General features: G+C 32.9%; 2 protein-coding genes across 3 annotated transcripts; one reads left to right on the top strand and one right to left on the bottom strand.

The window, feature by feature from the left end:
* Positions 1 to 11,021: 11,021 nt before the first annotated feature.
* LOC105788158 (protein NLP6) lies at positions 11,022 to 15,216 on the top strand. Of its 2 annotated transcripts, XM_012614914.2 has the most exons (6): positions 11,022 to 11,427; positions 11,909 to 12,480; positions 12,618 to 12,665; positions 12,776 to 13,709; positions 13,861 to 14,810; positions 14,886 to 15,216. In XM_012614914.2, exons 1-6 carry the CDS (start codon positions 11,154 to 11,156, stop codon positions 14,991 to 14,993), a joined length of 2,886 nt encoding a protein of 961 aa, XP_012470368.1. In that variant the 5' UTR covers positions 11,022 to 11,153; the 3' UTR covers positions 14,994 to 15,216. The 2 variants fall into 2 exon arrangements, with proteins under 2 accessions (XP_012470368.1, XP_012470366.1); XM_012614912.2 differs by having other exon boundaries at positions 11,023 to 11,427; positions 13,861 to 15,216.
* A 169-nt stretch (positions 15,217 to 15,385) lies between these two features.
* Positions 15,386 to 19,003, bottom strand: LOC105788159 (bidirectional sugar transporter SWEET4). Its single transcript, XM_012614915.2, has 5 exons — positions 18,550 to 19,003; positions 18,299 to 18,335; positions 17,247 to 17,628; positions 17,046 to 17,165; positions 15,386 to 15,829 (listed from the first exon to the last, which is right to left on the bottom strand). The coding sequence occupies exons 1-5, from the start codon at positions 18,743 to 18,745 to the stop codon at positions 15,650 to 15,652; spliced, it is 915 nt and encodes a 304-aa protein (XP_012470369.1). The 5' UTR covers positions 18,746 to 19,003; the 3' UTR covers positions 15,386 to 15,649.
* Between the last annotated feature and the right edge of the window lie 2,522 nt (positions 19,004 to 21,525).

Genomic DNA, 21,525 nt, shown 5'->3' with positions numbered 1-21,525 from the left:
TATCCTTTGCTAGATCATAAATTTTAAGTATTAAATAGACCGAAAATTAATTAAGTTTTCAAAAGTAGTCACCATTATGTAGGAAAGTTAAGCCAAATCGATTTTTGTTAAACTCGTAAAATTTTTCTGGAAATAGACTAAAGTTTTCCACCAAAACAAACAAATATTTTAAAATGATTATTTTAAAACCCCGATCATTGTTAGGATATTTTGGTGGCCAATATAATCTCTCAGATTTGGGCTTAACATCTAAATCGATTTAGAAATGTTACATTTGGTGGTATCAGAGCTACATATTTACAAAACTTGGACTGTGAAAAATTGAATAAGTCTGCATGCATGCATCAAAAATGGGTATTTTGGAAAAATCATGCCACAAGTTTTGAAAATTGATTTTTTTGCAAAAAATTAAATTCGAGACTCTGATGTCTGTCCTACTTTAGTCACTGTCATTGTTGAAACTGTAGATAAACTGTGATTGTTAGACTGTAAAGACTCAGGAAATAACTAATGTTTGAAGCTCTTTGTTTGAAACATGTAGATACCCTTTAAATATTAGATTTTTGATAGATCACTATGAACACCCAAGGTAGACGAGGTAGGGGTAGGCTGCGTAGGGTTCACATGTAGAGCCATCCACTGTTTAGGGCAAGAACCCGATTCTTGAGGAGTATGTTAAAAATTCTACCGCCAATAGTGGTAGAGGTTATGAGAACGACGATGATGTCGTGACACAGGCAGTGCTGAGAGTGTTACAAATACTTGTTGGAGCCCAAACTGGAATGGGAGTCGTGGGTTTTGTTGCAAAAAAACTTCGATCGAATGGGGCTGAAACATTTAAAGGCGTTACTGGGAAGACTCCTATTATGGCCGAATATTGGATGGAGTCGATGAAAAGGATTTTGGAGTTTTAGATTGTACTCTAGAATAAAAACTAAAGGGAACCGTGTCCTTGTTAAGGGAAGAAGCCTATCATTTGTGGCAATCTATTATAAAAGGTACGCATGTTGAATGTATAACCTAGGAATATTTCCAAAAGGCCTTCCAAAAGAAATACTTAGGCACTATGTATGTGAAAGTCCGCAGACTTGAATTTATAGAGTTAAAATAAAGAGATAAGACTGTGTCAGAATATGAGGCTGAATTTTGAAGTTCAGCCACTATGCCCAAGGAATGGTCGTCATAGAGTAGGAAAAGTGTATAAGGTTCGAAAATGGGTTGCGATACGATCTTAAAATATAGGTCGCTTCACACCAGGAATGGGTGTTTGAGACCATAATGGAAAAAGCTAAAATTGTGGAAGAGACCAAACAAGTGGAACACGAAAAATGGGAGAAGAATAAGGCCTCAGGAAAGAGGGATTTTAGTTCTACTAACTCGAATTCTTGTTGCATCAAACGAGTTAGGGAGGGTAGTCCACAACAAGGGGTTGCTACAACTAATCCTAAGGGTAAGACTCCTAACTATACGTATTATGTAAACACTATTTGGGCAAGTGTTGGAGGAATTGGGTGTCTACTTGAAATGTGGATCGATAGACCATAGGTATAAGGATTGTCCTTGGCAGATCGAGCAAGCGCAACCTCCTGCTACAAATCAGACCCAAAACTAGAGATTGTATCACTTACCTCCAAGGGGTCGTGGTCAAAATAGGACCACAAATATTGTAGCAACCAATGAAAACGGAATCAAGGCTAGATAACCCGCCTTGTTTATGTCGTTAGAAGTCGTGAGGAACAAGATACATCCGATACTATCATAGGTATATTTTTGTATTAGACATAAGACCCAATATTGCATAGAACTGCATAGGAATCAGAGTTGCATAGCAAAAGCGTGATGGTTGTTTTGAAAAAAGGAATAATGGATTTGTGGCTAAGTGATTGAAATTTTAAGGATAAAATTTCTTTAAGGATGGGAGATTTGTCACACCCCAAAATATATGGGGTTAGTTGTAATGAATAAGCAAGAATTAAGCCTTAGGCTTGATGGATAAGTAGCTTGTACATTCATTAGAGGTCTTAAGTTCAAACCACACCTCTAATATTTTTCCTTTTTAAATTTCTAGCAACCTATGATAGAAGCCATACCAAAATAAATATTATTTGGAGTAGAAACCTATTAAGAAATGGGCAGCAACCCAATAGTTAAGCACTTACTCCTTCTCCTAGCACAACTAAGTTTAAACCACTCCATTCCTAAGTCTCTTTCATTTTATTTCAACAGAATAGGGAAATTACCATACAACCTTTTCAAATTTGAAAATCCTAGTTATTTAGTCCATTTTCCCCTAATTACACTAGGATTATGTTTCTTTTTCCATTCCAATTTGAATTTCTCTTCTCTCTTCCTATTTATTTTTCATCATCTTCTTTGCATCAAATTTTCGCTCCATTGCTAAAATTATCTTTGCTCTCAATATCAAATCAATCGCTGATAAATCGATTCTCTACCGATTGTTGAAATCATCATTGATAACCTTTGTAATTCCATCAAGTTCCGTAAGTGCATCTCGATCTAAAGTTTAGACCCCAAATTTTGTAAAACTTCTATATGATATTTGATCTTTCAAATCAATTTGTCAATCTTTCATTTCGTTAATATTGTTGAATCTTGATAAATCTTAGAAAATAAATGTTAACCCATGGGAAATTATTGTTTGAATGACTCGTTTTAGATGCATCAAACCAGATTTGAGCACGAGGAATATTGTTTGAGATCCTAGTGACAGGTGTGTATTCTTTTACAAGGGAATCGAGGCAAACCTTGCCTCAAAATAGAGCCACATGGCCAGCCACACAGCGTGTAGACCACACGGGGCCCCTCACACGGCCATGTCCCTTTAAAACCCTAAGAATTTTGAATCTCACATGGCCCAAAGCCTTCCACAAGATCGTGTCTTCCTTATACCTTGATTTTGAAATCACCACACAGTCTCAGTCTGTTACATGTCCTGGCAACACGACCGTGTAGCCCTTTTATAGGGACATGTGCCCTTGTTTTACAGTTTTCCCCTGAATTCTATGATTTGCTCAGTTTAGTCCCTAAATGGTTTCTAAACTATTTTTAGTGCTTTATTTTTTTCAATAAAGTCTTTGATAATATGAATAACTTTAGAATCCATGACCTGATTGGTTGAATTAATGTTATATATAATTGCATGAATTGTGAATGATATATATGTCTATTGTATCTGTATTTGTGATGATATGTACAGTCTACCTTATGTTACACCGTACTAGCAGCTTTAATCTGCAAACATGTTGTGTATTCAAAACCTATTAACAACTTGTCTGCAATAAGTTTTTATCAAAAACCCCAATGGTTCATCCACCCTTTTTATTACTAGTGGTTTATCCACAACGAGTGGTTCGTTCACAGCATGGTCTAAAGGTAGAGGAGTTCTAGGGAACTCTTACTGTGGTGTGTAACGGTGGGGTAGAACCCTTTTCTGATAATTGAAATTGCATTGTATGCATAATCATAGGCATTGTGGTGAACATTGAGATGTTGTAGCGATGAGATGACCTGAAAAATCAATATTTTGAAACTACTATTGTGAATTCTGTGATACTATTGATGGTTAATTTGAGAAACTAATTCTTTGATTTGCTATTTGATTGCAATATACTATGCATTATTATTTAGTATGACGTATCATCTGTTTGAACTGATCTTCTTGTGATTGAACTCACACTGTGCTTCATAGCTCACTCCCCTTTATTCTTCATCATTACAAATAAACCACCAAGTTAGGATGCGGACACGACATTCGGAGGGAATTGACTTAGTTTTGTCTTTTATAGTATTTTAGATCTATTATTTGAAAATTTTTATTGTTTAGAAACTATAATGTTTTATTAAACTATGGCATGAGATTTAAGTTTTTAGGGATTATTCAGCATACATTACCTTTGATTTTGATTAGGTTATTAAAATTAGGGAATTTAATTATTTATGCATAAAATACAGCTTCTATTAAAACTAAGATTAGGTATCAATTTATCCATTGCTAGATCATAAATTTTTAAGTATTAAATAAATAGAAAATTAATTAAGTTTTCAAAAATAGTCACCATTACGTAGGAAAGTTAAGCCAAATTGGATTTTGTTAAAGTTGTAAAGTTATTTTGGAAATAGACTAAAGTTTTCCATCAAAACAAGCAAATGTTTTAAAATGACTATTTTATAAACCTCGATAGCTACTAGGCCATTTCGGTGATCGATGTAATCTCCTTGATTCGGGCCTAACGTTCAGGCTGAGTCGGGGAGGCTACACAATCGATAATAACAATGAATATATGTTTAATTTTAAAAATAGAATAACTCAACAAATATGGATTGCTAGAGTAATTAGATAAAATTTCTTAGGATATTCATTTATTGCTAATTTTATTAGAAATCGAATTGTAGGATACTTTTTTGGACTAATGAATTATATACAATTGCTTGATTTTAGGTTTTGTTACTTCTTTAGAGATTTTTTCTCAAATATTATTAATAATTTTATAATAATTAATATCTTTTAGAATTTAAAATTATTTAGTTGTGTCATTACAATTTATACTATCAAATATAAATTTGAGAATTACGATGTAAGCACCCTCTACTAATCAAACAAATCTAGAGAATTAGAATTATTTATAATTACAAGGTGTAATTAGTATAAATTTTCCTCCAATTCCTCTGTGATAATCAAACACACTCTTAATGGCTTGATCAACTTTTCTATTCAAATAAAATATTTAGTTTTTATACTTTGGTTTGATCAATTTTAATCCACATACCTTTCAAAATGGTCATTTTAATCCTTTAATTTTCTAATTTTAAAATTTTAGTCCCGACTCAAATAATAACGGTTTAATCTGCTTGGTTAAATTTAATTACTAGTTATGTACCATGCATGTAGTTGTAGATTTAGTCCATATTCTCCAATAATTGGATCATTATAAGTCCTTATAAATTTCAAATTTGGAAATTTGAGTTTTGACACAAACAACAATCGTTAATCCATTATTTGGATTTTGGTGAGTAATATGAGGAAATAATAAGTGACATGATATTACACATGATAATATGTTTGTTATGTCGATTTTGGAAATGATAGAACTTAATTTAATGAATTTAATATTTATTGTTTGATGAGAAATTTTGAAAATACAGGTATTAAAATGACCAAATTAAAGTACATAGACTAAATTCATAACTTTCGTAAATTACAACAACTAATAATAATTAATTGCTAGAAAAGAACAATAAATTCCACAATTTGCATTCGAAACAAGTCTCAAGCAATCAACCAACAAAACAAAACTTGAAAACATAAATAAAAAAATAATTAAAGTCTCAAAAAGATGATGCAAGAGTTTAAGCTATGGTGGCAACTGCAACGGGAACACTCAAAGCCACCTAGCACTCTCCATTGACAATGGTGTAGCTATCTCTTGATCTTCCTTCATCACAATATTAAAAGTGATTGTATAAAAATAATATAATACAACTTAATATCTCACATGATAGTTATTTAACCAGTAATTCGAAACTCATTAATCTTTCAAGTTAATTATTTATAGTGATTGTCGATTAAGTCTTAATTTGATTAGCATGTGTATTATTGCCAATACAAGAGGACATGGGTTCGAGGGCGTTGAAGCGTATTATCCTTCTATTTATGGGTTAGGGAGGGGCTATTGGTAATTATAAGCATTGTGTCAAAAAGAACAAATATGATCAGAACTTATAATGATATTATTAAAAAAAAACCTTATAGTAATTATTTTAGTTAATAAGAGATAAAATTTTGTTTTATTTATTAATTTTTTATCATTGTGAAATATATTTATTTTAAATATTTAAATGAACAACGAACAACAGAGTGATTTTTAATTTTAAAAATTCTTAAATTTTTATGTAAAATTTAATATTTATTAATATTTTTCCATTTTGGAATAATAAATTTTATTTATGATTTATTGTATTTTTTTATTTTTTAGATTTTAACTAATTTTTAAGTTATTGTTGACATAACATATAAGATAAAATAATGTCATGTTAATAATAAAAGTTGAGGATCAATTTACTTCAAATAAAAGAGTAATGTCAAATTGAATAAATTAGTAAAGGTCAAGGGCTATTTTTATTGTGCCTTATAAATAAAAGGCCAAAATAAGCATTTAACATCCCGCTTTTAATGGAGGGATCATTTTACTCCTTCATCTAACATTTAGGGATTAATTTGTTCATTTTTCCAATAAAGAGATCAAAATGCAATCCAAAATATAATCTAGGGATTGCCATAATACTTTCATTAACTAAGATTAAAGGAATAATGATAAATTTAGCCCAACGTTTACATTTTTTGTTAATTTGATCCTTATTTTTTTAGCTAAATTTGACCCTTAATATTAAAAAAAAAGAGTTAAATCGTTTTTAATAAAAATCTTGACTAAAATATTAAATTTTAACGTTATTGGTGTGACAACTTGCATGGTAGTCCATGTGCACATCATGTTAATATAACACCATTTGTTTTATATGTCAAGTAAATAAATAATTCAAAAAATATAAAAATACACCAAAATTATAATATAAAAAGTTCATAAAATTCAAAAAAAATTAGCGTGGAGTAGACTTGGATTGTCACACGTGCTACTATGTTTAAAAATTAAATATTTTAATTAGTATTCTCGTTTATAAAACATCACTTGACTTTTTTCAAGAATTCGATAGTCAAATTTGATTTTTTTAAATGTTAAAAACAAATTGAGCTAAAAAAATTTAAATTGACAAAAATATATAAATATGGGTAAATTACATCAATAGTCACTCAACTTTGACCTCAATGACAAAACAGAAATTCAACTTTCAGTTTAGTCACTCTACTTTCAAAAAATAACAAATCAGTCACTAACGTTATCGAAAAGTGACAAATCAGTCACCCATTAACATTTTCCATTATAGGTCTAACGGGACAAGTGACGTGGCCAATTAACTTGCCACGTTGGACAAGGCAAAGTTGAGTGACTGTTTTATTTTCATCCTTCATTTTCTGTTTTTTTAATAAATGGCTCAATATTTTTACTTTTTTGCTTAAATGGCCCAATATGTTTATACTTCTTCTTTTCCATCCCAACAATCTCACCATCGTCACCTCCGCCACAACCATCTTTGGCATCACCATCGATGACCTCCAAACCACCACGCTATCCTTTTTTTCTTTTTCAACCCCCAATAGAGGAGCCACCACAGTTGGGATCCGACTGTCTTTTGCTACTGCCAAATCCATTAACTCTGGAAAAACCATATCGAAATGGGATTGGAGGCAATTTGGGGTCAAACTATCAGTACCCACAACCAAACCGGTGAGGATAAAATCCTCCAAAGAAACATTCAAGCGATTTAAGAATCAAAACAACTCAAATTTGTCGAGATCTTCATGGGATATGATGATATAAACAAAAGGGTCGATTAAGCTAAACAACACTAACTCCATTGCCAATATTATCAAGTTGCATAAAACAAAATCAAAAGCAAAAGAAGAGGAACATCCAAACAAACCAAACAATCGATTGAAACCATGATTTTCGGGAAAAAAAGAAGCGGTTCCTCCAAAGGGGCAACCAAATGCCGGCAAGAGAAATTTCGGGTCGGGACAGTAATTAGAAAGATCCCAAATTCGAAATTGGACTGGGTATTGTAGCAAAGGATCTTGCTTTGTTCCTAAATGGTCGAGATGGTGCATTTGGCTGGATACAACGAAGAAAAACTCTCGACCGTTCTCGTCACTGAAACTATTATTTGTGAAGCTTGCCCCACCGTCGTCGCAGCGATCCATAACCTTATGCTACTGCTACCACTATAGAATTTTTCTCTTCTCCTCCTCCTCCTTTTCTTATTTTTCTTTTGCTTCTTCTTTTTCTTTTACTGTCTAGCCCAACTAGGATTTTAAATTAGGGTCATTTACCCACTGAGATGACAGGTCAGCTTTCTGTTACGTCTGTAATGGAAAATGGTTAGTAGGATTCATTTGTTATTTTTTGAAAATTGAATAACTAAATTGAATGTTGAGTGACTGTTTTGTCATTGAGGTTAAAAATGAGTAACTGTTGGTGTAATTTACCCTATAAATATTAAATACTAGATTTGACATTGATAACCTTCATAATTTGTAATATTCAATAATAATAATAATAATAATATGGCATGATTAGAGCACTTATTTCACCGATATGTCAATGTTTTGACCAACAAATTTTCTGATTTTCTTGCGAACGACATAAATATTGTTAGGGGCAATTGTGTCATTTCATGTGTCGTGGGTCCTCCATCGTCATTTTTTATTATCTTATTCTTAAATTAAGTAGGTGTTTAATACACCATTTAAATAATATTTGACTTTTAAATGTGTTTGATAATCATTTTAATTTTTTTACTTAATATACAATTTTCAACAAAAAATAATTAAATAAGATAACTTATTAAGAAAATATTAAATTATATTTTATTTTATTAAAATTTGAAATTTCTACAGAAATGAGATATTTAGACCATCATATTTATTTTTACCCAAAACTATTCAAAATAATAAGATTAAAACTAAAAAAATAAGTAATTTTTAAAATTAATATTTATTTTTATAAAAAGATAATTATATTCACTATTTATATTTTATAATTTACCAAAATTTAGTAATACTTAATATTTTAATATTTAAAAAACAAAATAATGTTTATGTAAAGGAATTAATTATAACATTTCCAATATTAAATTTCCTTTTCCATGGAATCGTCATATAAAAAGTCAAAAACATAATCAATGAATAATGATGTACTGATCAGCTAATTAAAAAATTAGAAGATTAGCAAGTTGTTAATTGTTAATTAGTGAAATGCAGCATTAACCCTACTTTATTTTCCCTTTTGATAAAAGCATTAACCCTACTTTTAATATTCATTTCTATTTTATTTGTGGGGATGAGTCGTTAACCACTTTGAGTAAAAGGCTTTAAACTGTGGATAGAATATGATAAATTCGTCAAGTAACAAAGGTTAAACTCTACTATTTTAATCTTTCTACTTTTTTTTTTAATTTTAAAATTTCAACCCTCGTATTTGTTAAATTTATTAAGTTATGAGATTTCCAAAAGTTGATGCAACAAATATATTATCATATGTGTTATTTTCATATATTACTTAGTACAAATTTTAGTTAATGGATTAACGACTGTTGTTTGTGTCAAAACTGAAATTTCTAAATTTAAAAGGTATAGAGATTTAGAATTATCCAATTGGAGAATATGAACAACTATACACATAGTACATGACTAGTAATTGAATTTAACCAAATGGATTTAACTGCTTTTGTTTGGGTCGAGACCAAAATTTCAAAATTAACTAAAATTGGCCAATGCAGAAAGTATAGGGACAGATTAATCAAATTAAAGTAGAAAGACAAAATTCATAATTTTTGGAAATTATAGGGACTAATACTAGAATTTAACAAATATCTTAATATTTTGGACAAATATAACTTATTTTTGTCTAAATTTAATAACAAAATTAATTAACTAATTAAACATGTTAAATGCTTCAAATAAGGAAGTAACTACATAAACAACAAAATCTCATGCCAATAACACTCCACTTATATAGATTTTCTTTAAGATTGCAGTAGGAGTAAAATTGTGCGTTAAATGCTGCTCCAAATGTAAAAGTTTATTAGCCTCATATTAACCTATGAAATCCATAAACTCCCACTAAATCAAAATACAAAGAGTATTATAAATGACATTATTATTTATATTATAATAAATTGCTCATATCTATATACCAGCTTGGCGGAAGCAATAGAGTGATGATGGTTAGCATACCACACCAAAATAACCATTAAAAATATTGGAGGATTATAATTGATTTTAATTTTTTCATCATCATACTAATTGTCTCTTAGCTCGATTGATATGGACATATTGTCAATATAAGAGGACGTAAGTTCGAGTGTGCTGAACTGCATTATCCTCTTATTTATGGGTTGAGGAGGGACTATGAATAGTTTTAGATATTGTGTCAAAAAGAGCAGATATGACCAATACAATTTTAAACTTGAAAATTGAAAGATAAGTAAAAATTCTTGTAAAAAAAAAATAAGACCTATCCAGAATAAGTGAAAAATACTCCTACCAAATGTAACATTTATAATATGATTTTTTACTGTAAAGTGTTATTCGAATCATCTTTACTATAAGAAAGTTAATAAAAAAATAGGTGAGTATTTGGTATACTATGAATGTAATTTTTTAAGTCTACAAGCATAGTTAGAATTTTGCACTATTTGAGTTGTGTGACTCAAATTCCTCTTAAAAAAATGATACAATGGTAAAACTAGGGGATTTGTGGAGGGTTTAAGGCCGACGGCCGAAGGCCCGAGTAGAATCCGTATAGAACTACACTTCATCTATTTTACATTGATTTGAATAAGGTTTTTTCAACCTTTAAATAGATGTAGTCACAACTCCTCTTGTATCATTCGATTTTCATCATTAGTGAATTTTCTTCTCCTCGACCCGTGGTTTTTTTCCAAAAGGGTTTCCACGTAAAATCTGTGTGTTTTATTTTTTTTCCTTATTGCTTTACGATCGTTCTATATTGCCATTATCGATGTTCAATTTTACAGCCGTATATTCCATTTCTTTTATATATTTATTTTTTAATTTGTTACCGTACCCTATATATTATTGTCATCAACCTAATCCTACCAAACAATGTTTCAAATATTTTTCCATTAACATAGGACCTACTGATAAACATTATAAGAATAGAGAAACCAAATTAAAATAAAGACCAAAAGAGGGAGTATAATAGAGGGACTAAACCGAAATTAGACCAAAAGAGGAGGTGATAATGGAAGGGTAATAAAATATAATCCAAATGGGAGCAACTTGCCCACAACCCCACTGTTGTATTGGATTCCTCCGATTAAAATATTATTAAAGTAAAGATGAATCACACTGCAATTTTTTTTTTCTTTTTTTCCATTTCCAGGTCTGTCTCGATATTGTATTCTTCTCCACCAAACGACCCAACAACTTTCCTCTACAGGAAAATAATATTAAGAAAAAATAACCGGTTCTTTTTCCCTGTTTGGTTTCCTAGAAAATGTGTGAGCCAGTGGAAGGCAACGCGTGTTCTTTTCCCTCAAAACAATATCGCCACCACCACTTGGAACAAAGTCAGGGGATTATGGATTTGGATGATCTCGATCTCGAGAGTTCATGGCCGTTGGATCATCAGTCTTTCCTTTCAAACCCCACTTCTCCTTTTATCTTAGCTTCTTCTTCTGAACAGCCTTGTTCTCCTCTCTGGGTTTTCTCCGATGATGATAATAATAAGCTTGGCTCTCACCCCGTCGATTGCAATCTTCTTGTTACGTGTTAGTCCCTTTCAACTCTTTTCTCCCTTTCTTTTTTTTTCTCCTGATTAAGATAAACTATTGACTTTTTGCTTGATTTGGAGCTTGAACTTTGGTCTGTTCTGCCTTGGTTGAATTTGATAATCCTGAAAACTTAGGAAATTTCTTCTTTCAAGATGTTGCTGGCTCTCTAACATGATTTCTGGTATCTGGATTTAAAAAGCTCCATTTGGTTTCTCAAGACCTGGAGAGTAAGATAATTTGTTAATGGAATATAACGCTTATATAATTAAGTTCCAATCCAAGTTTCTTGGCAACCAAACTAACCCCATAAAGAAGAACTTGAAACCATATGATTATAGTAATTTCTTTAGCACTTGTTTATGGAGAGTGAATGTCTTTTTGTGTTTTTTTGTCTTTTGAATAAACCGTAACTTGAAACACTGAATTCATGCTGGAAATTGCACATATTTAATTGCCTTGATATTTCTCCGAAATGCAGGTATTCCCAATCCTGGAAATGAATATCCAAAGGAGGAGAATGATAATAGAGGGATGCCTTCTCCATTTCTGGGACAGCTACCCCTTGAGAACCCGGATAGTTATTGTGTAATTAAACAAAGGATGACTCAGGCACTACGTTACTTCAAAGAATCAACTGAACAACATGTTCTAGCTCAGGTTTGGGCACCTGTAAAAAACGGGGGCCGTTACGTTTTAACAACGTCTGGGCAACCTTTTGTCCTTGATCCACATAGCAGTGGGTTACATCAGTATAGGATGGTTTCTTTGATGTACATGTTTTCTGTGGATGGAGAGAGTGATGTACAGCTTGGGCTTCCTGGCCGTGTTTTTAGGCAAAAATTGCCGGAATGGACTCCAAATGTGCAGTATTATTCCAGCAGAGAGTATTCACGGCGTGATCATGCTCTGCATTACAACGTTCAGGGAACCTTGGCATTGCCAGTCTTCGAACCTTCTAAACAGTCCTGTGTTGGTGTACTTGAACTCATAATGACTTCACCGATGATTCACTATGCACCTGAGGTTGATAAAGTATGCAAAGCACTTGAGGTTGGGTTTCTTTTACCCTACCTAGTCTCTTACCAGTTTCGTATTTGATTAGTGCTAAATCATTACCCCTTTCTCCGAGAACCTTATTTCTCGCATTCTTAAGCACCCTCAGTCACATGATTTCAGTTCTTATGCAGGCAGCTAATTTGAAAAGTTCAGAAATATTGGATCATCCAAGCACCAAGGTTGACTGCACTGATTATTGTGTCAAATCTGTTATCCTTTTCTGATATTTTATTGTGGTGGTCCTCCATTTCTTATATCTATGCTGACAAACTAATGCTTTTTATACCAGATATGCAATAAAAGTCGTCAAAATGCACTGGCTGAAATTCTGGAGATCTTGACGATGGTCTGTGAAACACACAAACTACCTTTGGCTCAAACCTGGGTCCCTTGCAGGCATCGTAATGTTTTAGCCCATGGTGGTGGTTCAAAGAAATACTGTACGAGCTTTGATGGTAGCTGCATGGGACAAGTCTGCATATCCACGACTGACGTAGCATTCTATGTTGTAGATGCTCACATGTGGGGTTTCCGGGAGGCTTGTCTTGAACATCACCTACAAAAGGGACAGGGGGTTTCTGGGAGGGCATTTTTATCCCATAATCCATGCTTTTGTGCTGATATTACCCAATTCTGCAAAACTGAGTACCCCTTAGTACACTATGCACGCATGTTTGGATTAACCAGCTGTTTTGCAATCTGCTTACAGAGTACTTACACTGGAGATGATGATTATGTTCTTGAATTTTTTTTGCCTCCTGCTATTGCTGACTTCAATGAACAACAGACCTTGTTGGGTTCCATATTGTCAACAATAAAGCAACATTTCCAGTGTATTAAGGTTGCTCCTGGAACCAAACTTAAAGAGAATAAAGGATCTATAGAAATCATTATAGCATCTTCAGATGAAAGGCTTAGTTCAAGGCTCGAATTTATTCCAATTTCACCATCTGTGAAGTCGCCACCTGGGACTAACAGCTCGCCAAATAGAGGAGATCTGCAAATAGATTCATTGAGAAAGCAATTAAGTGATAATCATGACCCTGCCACTGATGGAAGCAAGGTTGTTGCTAGTGGAAGCCAAGATCCTGTTTGTCTTCCAAAGAATGAAGAACTAAAAAAACCCGAGAGAAAACGTGGGAAAACTGAGAAATCGATTAGTCTAGAGGTGCTCCAACAGTATTTTGCAGGGAGTCTCAAAGATGCTGCAAAGAGCCTTGGTGGTATGTGTTATGCTCTGCCTCCGAAACTTTTTTTTTTGCCTTTTTAACTTGCATTATTTAAGATGCCGATTTATTTATATATAAACTGGAATATATATATTTCCGATACCTATTGAAATGGACTATGCTCAGGGAGATTCTTGCTTTACAGTTTGCCCTACAACAATGAAGCGAATCTGCAGGCAGCATGGGATCTCCAGATGGCCATCTCGTAAGATCAACAAAGTTAACCGTTCCCTCACTAAGCTAAAGCATGTTATTGAATCTGTCCAAGGTGCTGATGAAGCATTTGATTTAACTTCACTTGCCACAAGTCCACTCCCAGTTGCTGTAGGTTCCATTTCATGGACAACCGGTTTGAATGGTTCCCATCAACAAAACTTAACAAATTCCAAACCTTCCGAGCCTCAAGTTGACAAAAACGATTTGCCCACATGTCAGATGCCAGGAAGTAACACACAAGTTTTGGTGGATGATCAGTTGCTGGGAGGGAGGACATTGATCCAAGAACAACTTTTCTCTCACCATAATGGGCTTTCACCAAGCTTGGATAAAGGGGCAAACAGATTCAAAACAGGGAGTGGTTCTAGAGACGAGAGTGCTGGGACACCTACTTCTCATGGATCATGCCAAGGTAGCCCTGCAACTGAAAGTGCCGCTACTAAGGATCCACTTGGTTTCAGCCACGACCAATGCTCCCCCAAATTGGCCTTCCATTTAGAGGAACTGAATATATCTACTTCATTCTCAATGCCTGAAGCCCCTGTGACAGCAGAACCTCGAGAACCATTTGGAGGCATGTTAGTGGAGGATGCTGGAAGTTCGAAAGACTTAAGAAACCTATGTCCAATAGTAGCAGAAATCGGTGCCGATGAACGATTACCAGAATCTAGTTGGACACCGCCTCAATGTTCCGAACTGGGTATCAAGCACACAATGCATACATTCACTCAGACAACACCCCATGTAACAGCTCGGCATGGAATGAAGAGTGTGACCATTAAGGCTACATACAGGGAAGATATAATCAGATTTCGGATCTCCTTAAGTAGTGGGATAGTGGAACTGAAAGAGGAAGTGGCCAAGAGGCTGAAACTGGAGGTGGGTACTTTTGATATCAAGTATTTGGATGATGATAATGAATGGGTTTTGATAGCTTGTGATGCTGACCTTCAGGAATGTCTAGATGTTTCAAGATCATCAGGCAGCAATATCATTCGATTATCAGTTCACGACACGGTGGCCAATTTAGGGAGTTCCTGTGAGAGCACTGGAGAGTTGTGATTAAGTTGTATATATATATATTTAAAGTGTAATTCTTATAGTCAGTCCTAGAATTTTGGGCGAGCGAAACTGAAGATTTTATTTCCAATAGCTTTCTCAAGTTGTAAGAAACTAAGAAAAAAAATTCCATGAATCCAATTTGTCATCTTTGCTAATGAATAAGGACGTTTTATTTGTAATGTATCATAAATTCTTTGTAAATCTAGCATATCATTTTAAAGCACTCATTTTCAGATGATGATATGATGGCGAATTTGATATCACAAGTCAAATGATAATAATTTAAAATTAGTGAAGTAAAAATCAACATAATTATTATATCAGAAACTATCAAGGTTTTTCTTTTAGTGTGATATAAAAAGAAAAGGAAGAGAGAGAGAAATCAGCTGAGGTTTAAACATAGAAGTTTGCAGGGACCTCTTATTATTGGATTGGAGAAAACCATATGCATAAAAGTTGGGCCACATAATAATAAGTTTGCAAAAATCTAAAACTTGATAGTTCAGCCCACACATTACCCCGCAAAAGAAAAAGAAGACTTGAAAGGGAAAATGATTAGGTAAACAAGCTGCTGCATGGCACCATGTTTATGGTGATTGATGTTCATAACAAAATTAAACACCCTCTCTAGTTATATATAGTAGAAGGATGGGTCTCTAAGGTGCTGTGGAGTTCTTTTTGGGATCATTATTATCACCATTGACCACCACCTCCGAGAGATGCATCTCCATCTTGGCCTCTTGTCTTGCTGCTATTATTCTCTTTGTGGACTTGTAATATGTGGCATACAACAACAGCTGTGCTAAACTAAACAATGTCCCTAGTCCATTTGGAACCTGCAAATTTTATGAAACCCCAAACCCTATTAAATCATTTGCAAAACCAAATCTATCTCAGAGCTCAAAACCCATATAAAAGTTTGTATTTGATAAAAGATCAAGTGTTTAAATCTATGAACTGGACCATCTCATCACTAAACCTTAAAAGTAAATACAAACAACTCTACATTTGATCAGATGACATGATATGATTCAATATAAATTCCTAATGTAACCTCCCACATGGTAGTTAGCTGATTTTGTGAACCTAGTGAAAAAGGGCCTTATTTCCTTTGCCTTTCTCTTTTAGAAGGCACATGGAATGAAAGGTGCCTAACTTTCCAAAACAACACAAAATACCAACCTTCCCTCCTAGACTTCATTTCTTGTTGGGCTTTGCAAAAGAGGTAATTTGATGCCAATTATTTGAATTGTACAATGTATCCACTAATACTAAATATATTGGGTAAGAAAGTCGGTTACATTAATATTAACATGATATCTCCTTTTTTAAACCCATACCAATCCAAGAGGTCTTATTTCGCTAATTGTAAAAACCATTTTTCTTTATTTTCTACTTTTTTCAGACACCTTATCACATCATCTTACATCATAGGGTGTCTGAAAATGTGGAAAACAAAGCCAAATCGCCTTTATATTTTGGTGATTCAATGTAAGAAAAATAAACTGTATTTATTTTGTATCATTTTGATAATTCTTCTTTTCTTGTATTTATTTAACCCAAAAAAACATTTATAAGTTGATTGTGTTTTGGTAAATATCAAGATTTACGTTTCTTTGTCAATTTCATTTAGTAAATGATTCGTATGTATCACTTTCAACATTCTATAAGATCGTTGATATGTTTTGCTCTTAACTTGAGGTAGTCTTCTTTCACGTAATTGTTTTTTATCTAAAGATTATGTACTTATTATTATAATGGATTGTATGACCACTTCAAATTTTAATTTCCGTATTTTTTATTTCTGTTTTATGGTCTATGCTTGAGATTTATGACCACTTCTCTTAATAATATCATCTTTAAGGTTTAAACTTGTGTTGTATTCTTTGAAATGTAATATGCCATACTAGTTCAACTAAAACTCGTTGGTACCACTTTCAATTTTGATTCATTTCTTCAGTTTGATATATAATTAATTTTCTTGTTGAGTTAGTAGAGATGAAGAGTAATGAAAAGAGAAAGAAAAAGGTGAAAACCCAATGTGTAACTTACAGCAATAAAAGGATCAAAAGGGAGGAAAGCATATGCAGTCCAAGCAACACCATTGGCAAAGGATGCTAGTGACAGGAAAAATGGCATATACTCCACACTTTTCGTCGTGATCACCAGTTTCTGCATCATCATCATCATCGTCATCATATAATAAAATTGGTTTAATAGGTAATCAATATATAGATTTCCATTGATACTAACCATGACGGATAAAGGGGCAGCATACATCATGATATTGAACAAAATAGCTATAATTCCGACCACCATGGATCGACGTTGAGTAGTGTGAGCTATGATAAGAACCAGAGCGGTGACACCCGCAATAAAAATCATCTCAACTAGCACTATTAGCATCACTTTCACTCTCTTTTTCTTGTCATGGCAATAGATGAGGAAGAGGGTTAGGTATACAATCTCAATGGCAGTCCCTGTGCCATTGATGGTTACAACCAGGGTGCTGTTGGGGTGCACCATAGGCAGCCCATAAACCACCCAAACCATGCAATTGATTAAGGTTGCAAGGTATGGGGCTGGGGAGAACTGTTCCACTGATCCTTTCTTCCAAATTCTAATAAAAGTTGGCCTGCCACAATAATTCTCATTCATTAGCCAAAATAATGCAATGAACTTAACACGTTAATTAAGCAAAACCCAAATAATCTAATTCCTTTGTAACTAGCAAAACTAATTATGGTAGGTTTGATTATTGGCTTTAATTATGTTACCCTTCACAGTGAAAAAGCCAACAATGCCCTTTTGTTTTTCTTTTTTCTAGAATTCAGAAACACAATCCCAAATAATATAAAATTAAAAATAAAACATATTTCGACACGGTTGTTCGAACTGAATTAGATTAATCCGTATATTAATTTGGACACAAGGTTTGAATTTATAAGATTATGCATCGTTTTGAACTGGTTAAACCACGATAAAAAAATGATTGAACCAAATTTTATAAATTTTTAAAAATTTATTTAATTGAAACCAGGTTGGTGGTAAGAATCGATGGCTTGACTTGTTTGATTATCGATTTGATTTCAAAAATCATAAATATAAAATTAAATGAAAATAAATTCAAACACACCTACACAATAATAACTTAAAATAAATCTAAGAAAAATATACCTCAGATTGGAACTTAAAACATTAAAAGATTATTTTCTTTTTCTTGACTTCAAGAGAAAATCTCAAAAATTAAGGAAAAAAAAAACTCAATGATACTTTGGAAAGATTATGCTAAAGTCAAAGCTTACACAGGAGACAAGAACAAGAAGAGGGAGATTACATTCCCTGGAAAAGAAACAGAAGAAACAACATTAGTTTAGCCTTCAAATACATGGAAGTCAAAGTGAAAAATAATAATAATCTCCTTTCCTATATGCAAATTTAAGGAAATTCGGAATTTAAATAGCTATTACAACGAATCGTTATAATTTTTTTTCATTAAGTTCATAACAGCGATCAATACGATGCAATCCAAAAAGCATATATCATATGAACGTACCTGTGATTCCAACTACATTTCGGATAGTGGTGACAAGGTGCGAAACCATGGCGGAGAGAAGTAGAGAAATGAATGAGAGAAGAGGGAAGAAAGGAGAAGAAAAATGAGGGAGAGAGAGAGAGAGAGTTCCAAAGGAATAGGATATTTTCAGAAGAGAATAGATTTGGATGAGACACCAATGAGTTTGTACACACATATATATATACACAAACAAAGAGGAATCAATGAGTTGATGTATCTAAAACTGGTGGTTACATGCATGACATGTATGATCCGAAATGTTTCAGCTCTGCCGAGAGCTCTACGGATTCACTTAGCATTCTAAACAAAAAACTGTTATGGCAGTGAATTATTTCCTCATGAATAGTTAACTAAGCCAATGATAGATATTCACTGCTATTTTCCACTCAATTGGAGGTCTTAGCTTATCCAAAACAAAAATTCCATATGGGTTTCAACTTTGCAAGAGAGATCTTAGGCAGACATTTGGCCAGCCACGTTTTTGATAAGTGAAACAAACCCCAATTGGAACCTTTTACTATATAAGCACAATGAAAAGCTTTTCAAGGGTTGAATGACAAATATGCTTTTCATATAATGGTTCAATTCATTTCATTTATACTGTAGGGAATATTGCATTTAATTATCAGGCTGAGTGAAGTAATAAATTAATAAACTAGTACAATTTTCAACCTTGGGACTGATATTGCTGTCAATACAGATCAGTCATGGTAAGTATATGAGTTGGACATGCATTTTGTGTTGTACATCACCTAACATTAACCTTACATGTTATTGATCATGTCGTTTTAACATGCGAATACCAAAAATGAAAAAATATAAATCCTAAAATAATGATCACAACATCGCGTTGCAAATATACCTTGAAAAGGTACATGATTTTGGCACCATGAACTTTCAACACTTTCTAATGTTCCAGAGATCAGCTAACAATGAACATGACACAGACATGGAAGACAAAGAAAACCCAAAGTCAAAAAGATTCAGCATTAGGCAGATAATGTAGTAGTATACTGATATTGATATATTGGTATTGTTGTGTCTTTTTTTGTCAAAAAAAAAAAAATGTACTCAATAACATTGGTTAGTCTCCTCGTCACGAGTATTCTCTAAAGAGGTAAACAGCTAATTATAAAATATGCTCCATCCTCATAGATGGAAATCAAACTCCTAACCTTATAATTAAGGAATGAGATAAACAATCACTACACCACATCTCATTGTTATATTGGTACTATTTTCTCTTCATTTTCAACCCTTCTTTTTTGCTCTGGCATGTTTGTATAGATTGGCTACTTATAGTGCTAACCTTTTACGCAATTCTATCAATCAAATCAGTTGCAAAGTATCAATTGGCTTCAACCTTTTTCCAGAAAATCAATTGCATTGGATATGGACACATTCAAGAGCCTTGTAAGACTTTGAAATAGTGGAGATGATAAAAGGCAAAGCTATAGCTACAGACTAATTAAATTTCTGGGCTAAATATAGAGTGAACATAAAGAAGTTTGCTGATTTGGATCTCAGTAAACACGTTCAACACACGGTTTTCCTTAGTAACGTACTAAAAGTTGGATTACATTGTGTTCATTTCACTCAAAAAATAGATAAATTAGTTCACTTACTTTAGATCAAAGAGCAAACTGGTTATTCTGTTAAAAATTGCATCCATTTCTGCTATTTCAAATTGATCCTCGTACGTCAGCATGAAGTACACATAACATGCCATGTGTCATTATCTAATTATTTTGTCAGCCATATCAGTTTTAAATCGTACAAATGGATAAAATTTTAAGAGAAATGATCAATTTACTCTTTGATTTAATGTATAATGACTAATTTACTTAATTTTCAATAAAAAATAAAATATAATCTAACTTTTAATACAAGAGCCTCCATGATATTTTTACTTTAAATTCAAGATAAAAAGGTCATCCATTTCCTCAAAGCAATATGGAGCAATTTACTAAATTAATTATTATTTTACCGTTTTTGAGATGCAAAATTGCTCCAACTTGTATAGTAATTTCATATCTCACAATCTATACCATCTTTTCATTAGTACTGTGCATGTTTTTGTTTGTATTAGGGTTAGGGGAATTTATTCACACAGAAGAAAGGGAGGAGATCCAATGCACCAAGAATTGGATCTTCACTAAAAACCCAACAAAAATCTATTCAGAACCTAATATATTCCACCATGATAATATTCCATGATAGTTATGATGGGTCTTGTTTGTCAGACAAATAGGGAGGTTACACCACACATTGTACATAATCAAGTGACCAAAGCGTGTAAGTCTTTATCGATAAAACAGGTCCCTGCCCCCTACATTCGTCTAATCAATGGTGAGCCTTCAATGTTGCAATATGAACATATTCTTTGGTCATCTACGGATGATGTGATCTTTTAAGGTCTGAATGAATCAAATTCCGATAAGGACCCTCACTTTTTTCTTGCTTCTTCTTCTTCACTTTGATTGAGTGATTGAAAAGTGCAAAGACAAGAAATGAAGATGAGACGTGAGTCAGTCGCATCCTACCACCTCTCCTTCATGCAATATGTTGATGTGTTGAGGTTAAAAGGTTGGATTGTACAAGGGCAAGAAACGCTTTGAAATGTGGCATATGAATAAACAACAAATTGTCTAAAAGAGACTATGAAGAAAGGTTTGGATTTTGTATTAATATAAAATAAAAAAAAAGAAGAAGAAGAAGGTAAGTTACACGTCAATGTTACTAAATTATAAATAATTTTATTTTTTAGTCATTCAATTTTAAAAAATTACAAATTAATTATTAAATTATTCAAAAATTTTCATTCAAAATTTTTTATTTAAGTCATTAGGCTATTAAGTTTTTTTGAAAAGTCTGACTAATGAGCTTGAAGAGACAATTCGACGATCGGTACAGTAGATCAATACCCATTAGATCCAATCGCTCAGACAGTCAATG

This window comes from Gossypium raimondii, chromosome 2, assembly GCF_025698545.1.
Source record: "Gossypium raimondii isolate GPD5lz chromosome 2, ASM2569854v1, whole genome shotgun sequence".
Taxonomy (NCBI): Eukaryota; Viridiplantae; Streptophyta; class Magnoliopsida; order Malvales; family Malvaceae; genus Gossypium; species Gossypium raimondii.
Note: the sequence above shows the minus strand (reverse complement) of the source record. Positions and strands in the feature narration are given on the sequence as shown.